The following is a 15,829-nucleotide window of genomic DNA, read 5'->3' on the forward strand; positions in this document are numbered from 1 at the left end:
ATCCAAAAGGCACATTTTTACAACCTAACTACATTTTATGTAATAATAGACGCCAATAAACAAGTTGTCGAAATTTAAGCCTTTTATTTTCCGTACAATAACTCGTCAAGCGCACGTAGAGTCTTAACGAGCAGCTTTTTTCATCCACCATTAAAAAAAAATATATTTTTTGCATATAATTGCATCAGATCTAAATCGCGCATCGACTGTGAACTGGCATTCCGCGCTATCTCAATTTTGACAACTTTACAGCATCTAGTTTACTAAATAAAAATAAGTAGTTTTAAAATATTTTTATTACACATGTATATTACGTATTTTTATTTAATAAACCAGATGCTATATAAATGACGCAAACAATTATTTTCTTCATCCTGTAAAGTTGTCAAAATAGAGATAGTACCGGTAGCCATTTCTCAGTAAGTATATTTGTTTTTTCAAACAAATCAACGTTTCAGGCCCTGGTTCCATGGTCATGGCTGACTGATTTAGATCCGAAATAATAGTATTTCCTATATGTAAGAACAGCGAAAACCTAAGAAATTAAATTATATTTTTTAGAGTCCAGTGATGGGTTAAAACGTGTGGCAAATCGGGACAAGAACAATCAACGTATTGGTCGAACTGTGGAAGATCGGGACAGTTTTTCTTTCGTACCGATGAGTAGGAAGACCAGAATATACCAGTGGCAGAATTGGTCACTCTCTAAAATGTATGCAGTTGTAATTAAAAATCTTTTCTCGTAAATGGCACTTGGCGTGAAACTTAAATCAATTTCGATTCACTTTCGGTTTTTACCGCGGCCTTGTGCTTTTACCGAATATTTCACTGTGGAAGTCTCACAGTCTGATTAAAAAGGCCATAAGAGTTTTTTGCCAAACAAAAATTCTGCGAAAGTGCCCTGTGTTAAGACAGTACGGGTGTGATGCGACCCCGAGCCGTAGTCACGCGGGCGTGTGCCGGAGCGGTGGTCACGCCGGCGTCTTGGCCTTCTTGCCGAAGGGCAGATTGATCCGTCGCTTGCGCGGTTTAGGCAGGCCTTCGTCTTCTACTAGAGAAGAATCGGTTGACTCTTCTTCGGGAGGCGTATTGCTGGACGGAGTGCCGTCACCTGAAGAACAATGTTACTTTTAAAAATTTGGTACTTATTAGTTTTATTTTTTTTAATTTTTTAATGATACTAAGGGATGGGATTACCAAGTCGTGCGCCTGATGGTAAACGACACGCCTGGCCATGAGAGTTGCAGTGCCACTCAGAGCTTTAGACCGCAAAGATCTGAGGTGTACTGCCTCTACGTCTATTACCCTGAGACATAAGTTGAAAAGTCCCATGTGCCTGTAATTTCACCAGCACCCTTACCCTTCATAACCGGAACGCAGTAATGCTGACATTACTGTTTGGCGGCAGAAATAGGTAAGGTGGCAGTACTGCCCTGGACGTAGTCTTTCACAAGGAGCTCTACTGCTACTAAATTAATACAAACATCGAACACTTAGAAAAAATCCTTCGATCAGGGAGTATCGAACCAACGTCTTTTAGCAAACCCTGTCACGGAACCAGCGGTCCGTGAACCGGCGGACCTTACGAATTTTTCTATGTGGTTGTTGCAGATCTTTATTATGGTGTTTTAACGACTTTTCTGGTATGTTTGAAAACGTTGGTTCGATTCCAGACGAATCGAAGGATTTTTTTCTAAATGTTCGATCCTTGTATTAATAATTATAACAAACTTGTGGAGTAATTTCACATAATAACATTGACTTACAAATAAATGGACGACGGGTCTAATACAAAAACCACGAAAAAAATGTCCCAAGTCAACCTATTCGAAATTTAAATTGTTATGTCATCGCAGTATCGCGCTGTCCGTAGAACAAATGAAGACTAAAGCGGAGTGTCGCGCTCTGTATACGATTTTAGCGCCTTACAAGTGCGGACACTTTTTAGCGCGGACCCGACGTCCATATAATTGTAAGTCAATGCATAATAATAATTGAATATCAAGTTGGTGAAACATTCTTGCATTCAATAAAATTAATTATTCGTTTTAAATTCTTAAAGTTCGAAATGAAAGAATTTAAAACGGACAGTTTTAAGAATAGGGCATTTGGCGAATAGGACTTTTTTAAGAGTATGCCGTTTTACCGTTTTTTTTTAAAGGTCTCACGTCGACTAATCCACAATATGAAACCAGTATTTCGTAGATTAGTGTTCATTGACGATTCTGTGTAAGGTTACTAACATTTCAATTTTTTTATCATTTCGACACTGGAAAGGTAAAACCTGTAACGGGCACTTGGAAAATATGGAAAAGCTGAAATTTTCTAATTTTCATGATTTTTTTCTTAAAAAATCGCTCTTCTGTTTTCCAATTTTACAGCGTCGTTTGTGTCATTACTAAATTTACAAATATTTGTTTATTATTATTTTATGATACCAAGTGGCAGGACGAACAAGTCGTGGTAAGCGACACGCTTGCCCATAAAAGTTGCAGTGCTACTCAGCAGAGCTGCAGGTCTAAAAGGCCGTATTGGCAGAATCATAACATGATTAATTGACAATTCATATTATGAATCTCTTAAAATTCATATAACGCAATTCATCTATTTGACAGTGTTCTATGGAGGTCTCTACAAAACACTGTCAAATAGATGAATTGCGTGTTTTGTTTTGTTTGTAAATTCGTAATATGAAATGTCAATCAATCATATTATGATTCTGCCAACACGGCCTTTTTAGACCTGCAGAGCAGACAAGATGGAGTCAGGAGAATATGGGTATTGTAAAAAAAATACATACTATTTATACGAAGGCTCACCTTCATGCACAGTCTTCTGTTTGACAAAAGGGTTCCTAGGCGGCGGGCGCGGGTCGTCGGGGTGCCCCGGCACGATGTCCGTCGAACGCGAGCGCACTATGGCGCCGGACGACAGCGGGCGGCGCGGGGGAGGGAGGGGCGCGCCGCTCACGCTGCGCATCGACGCGCGCAGCTGGGGGTTCGATTGCGAGTGGGCGGTGCGGGTTAACTCCTCGCCCGTCCAGTTTACACTGAAACACGCGAAATATAGTATGCATTTTAAAATGCCGGTCATTTTTATCATGAGCCCATTTACACGGGGCCAATTGACGAGCCATTAAACCAGTGTCAGTTTTCATAAAATTTTAAATAGTTATGTAGCTGTTGTCAATAGTTTTATCGAAAGAAGATAAAATGTAGCCAAAAATGACTGAATTGCGGATGTTACAACGATCTAGTGATTACTAATTACGTTATTGCCTTTTTTATGCATATTTTGACAGTTATCCTACAAGTATCGGGATACATTTTTATTCATATACGTTTTAATAAGAATAGCCGGATTTGATTATATATATTGAATTTCAAAAAATTAAAATATGTCTCCTTTTGGTATTTTTCATAAACATATTTGGAAGTAAAGTGTGTGTATGTATGAACTTACAAAAATTGTCAATTCTAATGAACTTAAGCTCTGTAATTGGATGAATAATGGGTTGAGGATCAAGTTCGGCTATTTATTCCATAAGCGTGACCAATGTTCAATGGATAGTCGATAGAATATTTATCGACTGCAATCACTAGCTGCTCGCAAGCGGCCAACACTTTTACTTGTAAAAGTGACCACAGAGTACCACCACAGACATTTTTTTTTTAATAACGCACACACTCAACATAGCCCCGCACTAGGGAAACCCTGTGTCGCGGGTGCTATGGACACACACATAGACAACCACAAATTACACCCAAACTCACGAGAGAAATAAATGTAGGCCATACAAATATTTCTCCCGGCCCAGGAATCGAACCTGGGACCTATGCGTGGCAGTCCGGCATGGTACCTGTTCGGCCACGGAGGCAGTCAAAATAGGAAAATAGGAAATCATAATAGGAAGTTGTTTTGCATTCCAAAACATCGTACTAATTTCAGATTGCACTGTCCCCTCTCTCGGATGTTATACACTTAATATTACAATTCAGCGGATTTGGCAACTATGTCTGTGAACTTGCTTAAAAGACTTGTATTGCACTAATAGTTATAGATTATCTTTTCTCTCCTAATAAGTTTTTTTTTTTTATAGAATGTTAACATTATGTAAAAAAGAAACAGATTATTGTGCATGCGGTGATCTCATCTAGTAATGGGGCAATTGTATTTATGTTATGTATATTGTACTCATTGTTGGAGAACCAAATAAATAAATAAAATAAAAATAAATATGCAACGTCATCCACACTTTTGACAGTTTGACAGTAATTGTTTCTGACGGATATTCGACGGAGAACGGAAGTCTCATGCGTCTAATTGGCTATAATACAAGATTTTAAATAGTTATTCTTCTTCAATAGTTTAATTTTCTTTCTAGTGTAAGAGTTTTACAGTTTTAATCATACAATGTATTTGTAATAATCATAATAATATAGAAGATAGATAATGAGTACAGTTGTTGATTTGAACAAGTCATGAGTGTACGACTTGAATAGCAATGTGTATTACCGTTTTGGAACTTATTTATACAGTCTGATTAATAGTGTTCGTTAATTATACATCACGTTAATTATATATTATCCTTATTACTATAAGTAAATTTAACTGTGGTTTTAATATACAAATGTTTATTCCAATCAGTATTGAGTATGGGATTTGATTTGTCGTTTTCCTGTTGGATAATGGGGTAGTAGGGGTAGTTAATAAAAACTGTGTAATATTGGTAAAATATTCAGTTCTGTTCTGCAACATACGTATTTTCAAACCAAAAATCAACATTTTTGGTTTGAAAATATGAATAAACGAATAGTGCAAAAAGTGGCGTATCTCATTTTTTAAACTACTTTAACTTTTTTTCGCAGGAAACCGTTATGTCTTTAAGGCGGCCATTTTGAAAGTCGTTAACTCTCAGTATGTAAATTCATTTCTAATTTAATTTAACTAATTTTCTAAACTTTTAAATGTATTTACTAACAAAGAGCTATATAAACAGGTTAAAGAGAAACTATCTTACAACCAACTGCTCACTAGTATCCGGGTCCGTAATTGCGAGAATTAAAACAAATATTGTCTATGGTATTACTTATTTTGCGCTTAATTAGTGCTGAAATATATCTGCACCACATACTTTAAAAGAAGGCGGTAAAATAAACGAAAGTACATTGAAGTTTTTTTTGTTATTGCAATTTTTTTGTATTATTCATAGTTTCTTCTTGAAAATGAGTTCTAGTAAGAAGAACGAAAATACAATAGAGGACAGTAAGCGCCTAACTTAAAACAAGGAGTAAATTTGTTATGGAAAGCTTGTGTCAGGCTCCGAGCAAACAAAAATACACGAAATTTACGTTACTTTTTCTATTATACATTCTCCTTCGTTCTTTGGCATTTTATTATTGCCTCACATTGGTTTGAGAAAAGCACTACATATACCTCGGCGAGAACAGATCCATTATTTCCCGGTCTCTGCATAACGTATAGTAACCAGCACATCAAATTACATATTTTTATAACAGTATCTTAATTTATTAATTTGTGTTATTAAAGTATACCTACTTTTTAATTTCATAGATATGGTCTTGAATGGGTCTTAACTATAGATATAGAAAAAAAGGGGAGATTTGGTATGGGGGCGTGGTTCGTGTCGCCTCGATATGATCATTTTGATCATATCGAGGCTCGCCTACAAACATCGTCACAGTGACATGGCGTTCGTTGTATATACAAGATCTCTCGTAAAACATGAAAATGCCAAGTTGTAGCGATACACCTTGTAAAAATTAGAGTGAAAACAAAAATTTTAAAACCAGTGAGATAACTTTCCACCGGCTATTTGGATTTTTAGTTACTATTTCTATTATTATTCAATGTTTTCTTTTTGTCTCCATAGAAATTTCTAGACTCAAATATAGTGATGTTCATTTACGATGACTGATGTTTACCGACAATAAATTTTTACTGAAATGTTTGAATTTCTTACTTTGATATTTGTAATTAAAGTCCCTAAAATATCGAAGCGAAAAGCACTCACGTTAAATTGATTTCTTTTATTTTATTATTATTACTAAACATTTTATTTCGAGTAACTTTAACATAACTCATACTTCGGACAACCTTTTCAATTTCATGTCAATTTGTATGTTGCTGTTGCTTGAAGAAAAATGTATGTGTATTATTCTTTTAGATAATTTACATATTTAAATTCCATTATACTCGTAGATCAAACGTAGAGTATTTTTAATTTTTATGTTTTTCCAATGAGTTCAAAATAAAAGAAGGTTGGATTGAAGCTGCAGGAAAATCGAAAGATTGGTTTTCTTATTACTGTTTCTGACTTTGTTTAAATTTACATAGCAAATGCATTTAAAAAATAAATCTGACACTGGCCCAAACCTAGTGGCCGCCATTAAGAAAATAATAATTCATATTAATATATTAATTTAATAATACACCAGTACCAGTGTAGGTACAGTATGAAAAATGGAATATTTATTTAAAATTAAAAACAGCTACATGGTTTCTAACTATCGATTAGGTAGGACCACATCCCTCGTTGAGTAGCGTCAGTTTAAGGTTAATAAGGTTAACAATTCACGGAGCGGTTACCATCCGCGCCCGCCGGTGCTGCTAGACTGTGGTTTTATTTTAATACTCACGACCCTGCAAGTTTGTGCGGGCACGTAGCCGCCGCGGTTGCGGGTACGAAACCGGTGCGATTGCGGAACGGACCGCGAAGTTAGAAGGAGTTAATCGCAAGTCGCGCGGTTAATAGAGAATTCACCCCGCGTGCGACTGCACCACATTGCGCGTGAACCGACCGCCAAAGTGTGCGGAGGATGACGGCCGCTAAGCGCGCAGATGATCGCGTCCTGTGTGGTTCAACTAGTAACCCGCCGCGGCAACCGCGACCAACCGTCACAACTACAGACGTAAAACGCACCGTGAAATATGCTACTAATTTTACACACTTAACTATTACACTCTACAGATGCTGCGGTCCCGCGGCAGACGCGGGTGAAAACCGCTCAATGAGTTCTTAGTGTAACGATAAATGAGTTTCAGCGCCATCTAACGTGTACTATTTAGCCATTGTATACTAGTAGCATTTTTACTAAAACGCCACCTGATGGTGAATGTCTGAACCAGGATAAAAAAATACTGAAATATTGTAATATAACTCTTAGTCAAGTGACTGTAAGTTTAATTTGTTAAATTTTAAAATTGTGTTACGTCGTTTTCAAGTTTTTAGCCCTACCCAATCAAAATCTTTAAGGGTCGTATTCTAGAACTCTACTCAATGCTCAAGTTAGGATTTCCTGAGCCCAGGGAGACTCAGGGGTTATGTGGGGACTCTCCCTCCACACTGGAAGGCCTACCCCACTAAAACCCCCCCGGGTTTCCCTCTCGCCGGTTGAGTCGGCGCCGTGGGATCAGTGAACATTCACCACGACATCATACTCAAGCCCCTGACATTAAGGTCGTATTTCCAGTGCTTGTGTTGCCAGTGCAATCCTGACTTGAGCATTGAATAGAGTTCTAGAATACGACCCTAAGATGTTAGAAGGTAGTTGGTAGAAGACGTTAAGTTTGAATTGCACACAAGCTAAAAAGTGGCGGCATCGGTACACGATCTTACATAGCGTCATTACATATCTCTCCTTTTTTTTCTATATCTATGGTCTTAACAATACTTTGGGCTATTACAGGTCTACCGCTTAACTGAGTCTGTTCCTGAGGTGGTTGCGCGGTGCAGTTTACGTAACAGTTACGTTGCGTCGCGCTGCATACAGGATAATTTCAACAAGATTTTTCTGATGATATTCAATAGCAAGTTGATTGAAAAACTTGCCTACCCAATTAGTCAATTAATTGTTGTTACGTGAAACGATAACAATAAAAACTATTACGTAAACTGTTACTCCTCTCGCACCGCGCAGCTACCTCAGGAACCGACTCAGTTAACCTGTTGGCCTGTAGTAAGTTTAGACAAATTAGCACTTGAATGATATGTATAATTGGTCGTTAAGACATTGGTTTTTTTAGCAACTTTTTCTTTTTGTTACTTTGGGCATTTCTGCACTTCGAAAGGTTTTGTTCGAGTAACGGAACAAGATCCGATAATGAGTAGCTTAATGTGCTACCATCTGTACAATATATTTTGCGATAATTTACAGCAACAGTGAAAACAACTGCGCCGTATCCGATATCAGAAGTGTGAAGCTTGCATGAAATTAAAAATAATCCTTACTTGTCCCCACCAAGCACAAAGTGCACCTGATCCCTCCTGCGGTCTTCGACGTTGGGGCTCTTGCGGATGTCGTTATGTTTGCGTAGCTCCTCCGTCGACAGTCGTTTGTCGTCGTACCTTTTCTCGGTACGCTCTCTCGCCTCCTGCGCTAGTCTTTCTTCTAGTTGTAATCTGGAACGGAACATACGCCTTTACTCCCGCGCCTGAATTTTTACTTGTCTAGAGAAAGAAAAAGTTAAGTAATTTAAACTTGTCTTGAATTATTATTTTTAATCACAACCAGTGACGGGACGGACAGGTCGTACACCTGGTTGTAAACGACACGCCTTGCCATGCCAGTTCCAAAGCCGCTCAGAGCTTTTAAATCGCAAAGATGGGAGATGACTTTTATTGCGCCCGCCACCCTAAGACATTAGATGGCAAACCCACCCAACAATTATTGGAGTTAAAAATGTTGAGGACCCATCTCAAGTATTTTCCTGCTAATGTTGTTCAGGGACAGACGATGTGATAAAGAGGTTTTTATGATTATATCGTACCTAGCCTCTGCCAGTCTTAAGTCCAGCGGATAGTGTGGGGCATCAGCTTCACTGCCAGATGAATCTTCACGCCATCCATAATTATCAGCCACTGTAATGTTATAACATTCTTTACACAATCCTTTACATTTGTGTAGTAATATAAAAAATAAATATTGTTAATTTTCTTAACAGTGATTAATAATAGGGGTTAAAGTATGAAATTGCCGATTTGTACTGAAAATCTAAATTGTATATTTTTAAAATTTTTAACAAATTTATTTAATCAAAATAGTTGCCATTATTATCTATACATTGCTGCCATCTAATGGGAAGGTTATTAATGCCTTTGCGATAGAACTCCGACGATCTAGACTGCACAAACTGTGTGAAAGCATTTTGTACTGCCTCCTGGGAAGAAAACTTCTTGTCACGTAGATAATTGTCCAAATCACGAAAAAAATGGTAGTCCGTTGGAGCAAGGTCTGGTGAATACGGAGGATGACGAATGGTTTCTAACTGCAGTTCCTGAAGGGTCAAAATGGTTTCTCGTGCTGTGTGAGGTCTCGCGTTGTCGTGGAGCAATAATGGTGAAGATCGATTCATGAGTCGGGGCTGTTTTACTGCTAGTTTTGTCAACATGGTTCGGAGTTCGGCACAATAGACATCTGCCGTTATTGCTTGACCAGATCGGAGAAAACTATAGTGAATAACACCATGCTGAGACCACCAAACAGTTACCATTACCTTTTTATTGGTAAGTTTTGCTTTAGGACACTGTTGTGGCATTTGACCTGGGGTCAGCCATTGCATTTTTCTTTTCCGGTTATCATAAAGAATCCACTTTTCATCACATGTTACAATTCGATCCAATATTCCTTCATTTCTGTACCGGTTCAACAAGGCAACACAAGTTTCAACACGCGTTTCTTTCTGCAGATCAGTCAAATCATGAGGCACCCATTTTTCGTATTTTTTTATTTTATTGATTTGACGCAAGTGAGTCAATATTGTGGGTAAGGTAACGTTAAACCATGCCGCTAATTCCTGGGTAGTTTGACTAGGATCGGCTTCCACTATCTCTCTTAATTCATCGTTATTCACCTGTGTGGGCGGTCTTCCTCCTGGCTCGTTCTTTAAGTCGAAATTTCCATCACGAAAGCGTTTAAACCAAAATCGCACGGTGCGTTCATTAGTAGACCCCTCTCCAAACGCAGCATTGATATTGCGGGCTGTTTCTGCCGCGTTAGTTCCGCGTCGGAACTCGTATTCAAAAATCACTCGAATTTTCGCAGTATCCATCTTTCTTGTCTAAATTGAATAACAAAAACAATTGAAAGTCGATATTCAAATGTTTTAAATTAAAAAAAAAAAATCACAGAAACCATTTGAAAAAAGTTTCATTCGAAAACCTCAAACCATGAAGATTCTATGAAAATTCAAAGAACCTATTGCAATAAAACGGCAATTTCAAACTTTCACCCCTAATAATTAAGATCTTTTGTATAATTTTAAAAAGTAGTAATAGTTCGGTATATATATTAGTTACAAAAGATTTGTATCATTTGTTCATTAAAAAAACTGTCATATATTCTTAATAATCATCAAACCTATACGAAGCATGTATGAAATAATATAGAGAGGATTAGTTAGCGATTACAGTAAGCAACAATGAGAAAGTAAATAATAATTATATATAAAAAAACAATCTTACCTGTATCAAGCGTCTACTTTATGGCAAACCCAAAACGGAGTAAGGAACAAAAAAATATACACCATACAATGAGGGTATCAGATTTCGAATTTCGAATATTGTTCGGATCTTCCATATCACTCAAAGATTATGTCTTTTAGTTTCTGTTTTTACATTATCTATACAGATTATATACACTCATGGATATATTCAGAGGAACGCTAAAAATTTTGAATTAAGATAACTATATTCATATGAAGCACTGCCACATATACGAGAACGTTTGATTTGAAAAAAGAATGAATTCAATCCACTTTTGATTTCGAAACGTTCTAGTATAATGTGGTCATATGAAAGTTGGTATTACAATTCACTCTTTTTTTTTTTAAGTTCTCTAAATATATCCAGGACTATATGCGTTCCATTATTATTCATTCGACTGCGATAAAACTGTCATGCATTTGTTGTGTCCACGCAAAGTTTTCTGAAGTATTAGAAATAAATGTGTAACAGACGAAAAAGCGATTCGAAAAACAGTTTTTCTTTCAGTGGCATTGGGACGCAAGTACAGTTAGTGGTCAAAATTATATTAAATTTTCGAAAAAAGCGAGTACTCAAATTTTTGACTAAGATCATTTTATTTCGTAGTATGTGACCCGTGCGAGAGTGGTAGATTCCCAACAATTTAGATTTCCAACAACATAACGAACCAAAATCTGATACTCTTAAATGCTATTATCCTCTGAATTTTAGATCTAGTCTTAATACGTGAGTATTGTTTTTGCCTCCAATGTGTAGTTCTATAATGGTAGATGAGAGAAAGAGAGAGAGAGAGAGTGAGTGAGACAGCTGTACCGAATACAGAAAGTTAAATTCGAAGGAGAATAGCTCAGTATGGTTTTCAAATGTGTGAGGATAATATTATGCCAAATAAAACAAATCACAATCGTCAAAAGCTTTCAAACGTGCAGGGGTAAAAACAAAACTTTATTATTATTTTTCGTACAATGTCGATAGAGAGCAGAAAATCTGTTGTTTTAACCGACTAACCCAAAAGGAGGATATTATTATATTTAGAAAAGACTATTATTATATTTAGAAAAGACTACACACTCAACCGTAAATTCTATTCTAATACTCTATATCGCAGTTCTAGTGTTTTTGTTTACATAAAATTTTATTTAAAAAAAGAGATTAAACAAAATTAATGTATTAATCAAAAAACACGGTAAGCATTAAAGCAACAAGTATTTGCAAAGCCAATTATTATCTACGAAAACTTTTTTTTTATAAATTATCAATGAAACGAAAAGTTAACTACACAACTACGAAAATTTGATCCCATGATCTTATCTACAACAGACAACCCAACAGCGTTTCCCAAGTGCAAAATAGCTAAAAAAAAAACAAATAAACAAATATAATATTTCAAATGGCAATACTTCTATTACGGACATTAAAGAACATGCAATAAGTGGATGAAAAAACCCACACCAAAAAAAAAAAATGGGCGAAACACATCTGTATTTTCAAACCTTATTTCATACATGCTTTTTTGAATTCCGAATGTGAACTTAACATCGGAATAAGAAGAAAAAAAATGCCTGAAAGCTTCCTATCGATTGTGACAAAAATAAAACTTCTCAAAATTTTTATTAAATCAAAAAATATACTAAAATACAAAGACAACTTAAAAACTACAAAAAATAAATATCAGGATCAATTCTGTCACTAAAACTAATTCGAGTAAAACATTGCTAGAGGTCGATTAATTATGTATTGTAACTTAAAAATGATGAAACGTTTTAGTGCCTCTTGCACGCATTGGTAAGCAAACAAAAGACATCTAGTAATTATTTTATTGACAGTGAAAAAAATGGCGGGTTTTTGTAGTTACATTTTTTACACAAATTAATTTATAGTTAAAAAGTATTTGAGTTTCTTAATATATTAGTTATCTTCTTAAGCTGACGGCTCTATAAGCCAATACTCAATAAATAAATAAAAATAAATTATTTTGTTATGTGACCGTTTCTAATTTTTGGTTCGCGCCATGCCTAAGAGATCGCGTTCACGGAATATTTTGAAGCGTCATGTAACATTGCAGAGCAGTATCTCCAGTAACCTCGCGTACATAAAAATGTGCATTATTTAATAATTACGTAAACACCCAGTGTAGATTGTAATAAAAATATCGTATTTAAATTTAGCACTGTATGTATAATCTATGTGACCACAAACTTGCCAAAAAAAACATGAAAAACAGTTACCAAAAAAGATTGTGTGCAGCTATCGTTCTTATGCATAAAAATCATCTTTTGTTAACTCTATTCAAGTAAAAACTGTAACTTTCCTTGAAGGAATTTTGCCATTAATGTTCGTGATATCAATAAAAGAAAATGGCTCCGCAACATAACCAGCGTCGAAGAAAAATCTCAGCAAGTTCGAAGAAAAATATCATTACTTCGGTGATTTTTTCATTATCATAATCACTTATTTACGTTTTAAAAAGAAATAAAAATAAACTGTTACTACAACCACAAAGTTAACGGAAATACTAGCTTTAAATAGTTTTACAAAATAGCATTTACTAACTTAATCGATCAAATTAGTTTTAGTTGTAATTTTGATCTAACAGAATTGACACCGTTAAGTATAAGTGGAAATAAGTATTAATATTAAGTTTCCGATGTTTAAGTTAAGATCGTCAGGAACTATCTACTATATTAAAATTGGCTTGGTTGTAACAATAGCTCCATTGTATAACCGTAGGTGGTTCGCCATTTTGTTGTCTAACACTTTTCTGTTCAAATACTATGGCACGATAAACCACTTTTAACATAACATATCGTCAATGTTTTTAATGCATTTTACTAATTTCGTTATTCTCACTAATATTACAACGAAGCCAATAGGTACTTCGACTTTTTTAAGTAAAATATAATCCATAAACTCTACACCTTTTTTCTTAAATATGAGATTTCAAATTTGAGACCTATTTCAATTTGTATAAGTATATATTTACGATTTGGTATTTGTTGTTAGCACGCCCTTTAAGTTTAGGCATAAAGGGAGTTCATATCAAATTTGTGTAGTGAATTAAGATTGCTTTTGTAATTTAATTCTTAAGTACAAATTGGGAGTCGATTCTGCAGAAAATGTGCAAATATAAATAACTTTCATTAAAACCAAATATTAATTTAGGCGTGTTAGATGTCTGGCGCGTTTTGCCACTGTTTCGTATCAAAATTGGTAGTTTGAGGAGAACAATATGATAGGTGAATATGCGACACGAGTGTCGCGTCCATACTGACAATCACGATTTTTAACTAAATGATAATTTAATTAAAACGTGTGCGGTGGCAAGAAAACTGTAACTAGTGATAACGACTTAGTGATCATGATGTGGCGGGTTTTGGGACATATGCCAAAATGCTAAAGCTTCAATCAAAAGTGAAATAACCCACTGGAAGTACAATTTAGTGCCCCATCATATAGAACTACTGAAAATGAATCGAAGATAAAAAAAGAGGAGAACATTTAAAAAAGTCATTAAATGATAATTCGTTGGAAAATACTTAGAACAGTTATAGACATTTAGAAAACAGGAGTTTAGACTTGATTTTGTCAAAAGCGACAACATCTAGTCTCTGACAAAAGATAAAGTTATTAGATGTTGCACGTTCCCTAGGATACAATTTTAAATTAAAATTAATTTGACGTGTTGGAGTCTCTTGCTGGACAAAATTTTCTTTTTTCATTTTAGTCTACGCAAAATTTTAGTTTAGAAATGTACTGCCAGAATTGACGTTCGAGAGCAACTTAAGCTATAATGAAAAACGAGTAATTCTTGAGCACTACATCGCTAATATAAATTATTTACCTACAACTAGATATATATTTTGGAATACTTTATTCTTACTAGTATTCATTTTTATGGCTCATTCAATATCACAATAAGATTAATAATATTATTAAGAAATTCCATTACCGATATAAAAATTAGAACTTTTTTTCAATTATCACATAACAGTGTCTACGCAAATAGTATGCTTAATTATTGTATATATTCCGTATCACTCATATATATATAAAAAAATTGTACTAGATGTCAAAAATATAAAACAACTCCGATTTTTTTCAGGGGAATTTATAAATGTGTATAATAAAAACCATTCCGCGTGTGGCTTGTCAACAGATATGTTCGAAATTTAAATACTATATATGTTAGTTTACTAAAAATAATAAAATCATATCGGTTGTTTAAACGCATCCTTTCTTCTCTCCGTTCTAAAGGATGTGAGAAATTAGAACTAGCTTCTTATAATACCCCGGTCATGGCAAGCAATAGTTTGAGTACAAATTCCCCTGACACCAAAGTTATCGAAAATTGGCACTGCAACTACATTCTAAGGTGAAAGTTAATGCTAAAAAGAACAAAATATAAATGATTTTCTACAATGCAACATTACTTGATATGATTTGTCTTTTATACGATGAAAATTAATTTTTGGAGGCAATCGAAAGAAACAGAGCTACGCCAAAGAGAGAGATGAGCACATCAAAAAAGTTTCGACAACACTGTTAAGCTATTACACAATGTGGAAGGAGATCCCTAATTCTATTAATATGAAATTAATAAGTTAATTTTTCTTTTTTGGTTTTCTGTCTATTCTATTCCTTGGACGTTGGCACGAAGTATGTGAGTGCCATTATAAAAAAAATCTGCAATTTCGAATAATGATTTTGTGGATAATGGTGGCAATATTTTATGCGCCTTTATTAAAAAAGTTGATGCAACAGATAACGCGACAAGATATCGACTCCAAAAACCAATAATAATTGAGCTCATCAGGCAAACGTTTGATTATAATATCAGATCCCATTACGTAAAGGTGAACGCGTATTTGTCTGTAAGTTTCTTATGCTGTTGAAAATGGGTCCAGATGATACGAATTGTAACTCGAGTCAATGTCGTGAATATTAAAAATTCAATTATAAAAAAATAGGGGGGGTATTTTGGTTACACATGGTGACATAATTTCATTACACGATTTTTCACGAGGCACGAAAAACGGGACACATTTAGCAGGGACAAGCAATAATATTTTTCGCAATATGATGTGGTGTCCATAGTAAATATTGTTTGCGCCAATGAGTAGAATTGCAGATTAAAATATTACGAAACAAAAGCATTGTCAATTTGTATATACTTCTAATGACCACAGATTGGAAAAGGCAGAGTATACTTACCGAAACTGGAAGGAAGTAGTACACAGAGTGAATAATACCTCCTTTTGAAAAGTCGGAATTAATGTATTCTGTTTTGTTCTAAATTTTTGTTGTTTAACTAGCAATTACTTTATT

At 35.1% G+C, this 15,829-nt stretch overlaps 1 protein-coding gene across 3 annotated transcripts in view; it reads right to left on the reverse strand.

Annotated features, from left to right (window-relative positions):
- Positions 1-326: 326 nt before the first annotated feature.
- The window catches only part of LOC113228695 (stromal interaction molecule homolog), a 100,239-nt gene continuing 84,736 nt past the window's right edge, over positions 327-15,829 (reverse strand). For 2 of the 3 annotated variants that reach the window (XM_026462052.1, XM_026462051.1), the window contains exons 12-15: positions 8,791-8,881; positions 8,252-8,422; positions 2,820-3,049; positions 327-1,111 (exon numbers count right to left, since the gene is read on the reverse strand). In XM_026462052.1, the coding sequence (XP_026317837.1) occupies positions 972-1,111; positions 2,820-3,049; positions 8,252-8,422; positions 8,791-8,881 (632 nt within the window). In that variant the 3' untranslated portion in view covers positions 327-971. Of the gene's footprint in view, positions 1,112-2,819; positions 3,050-8,247; positions 8,423-8,790; positions 8,882-15,829 lie in introns of those variants that run through there. The other variant, XM_026462053.1, reaches the window with a different exon arrangement.

Source organism: Hyposmocoma kahamanoa, unplaced genomic scaffold (assembly GCF_003589595.1).
Source record: "Hyposmocoma kahamanoa isolate Upper Pololo Valley unplaced genomic scaffold, ASM358959v1 237, whole genome shotgun sequence".
NCBI classification, from domain to species: domain Eukaryota; kingdom Metazoa; phylum Arthropoda; class Insecta; order Lepidoptera; family Cosmopterigidae; genus Hyposmocoma; species Hyposmocoma kahamanoa.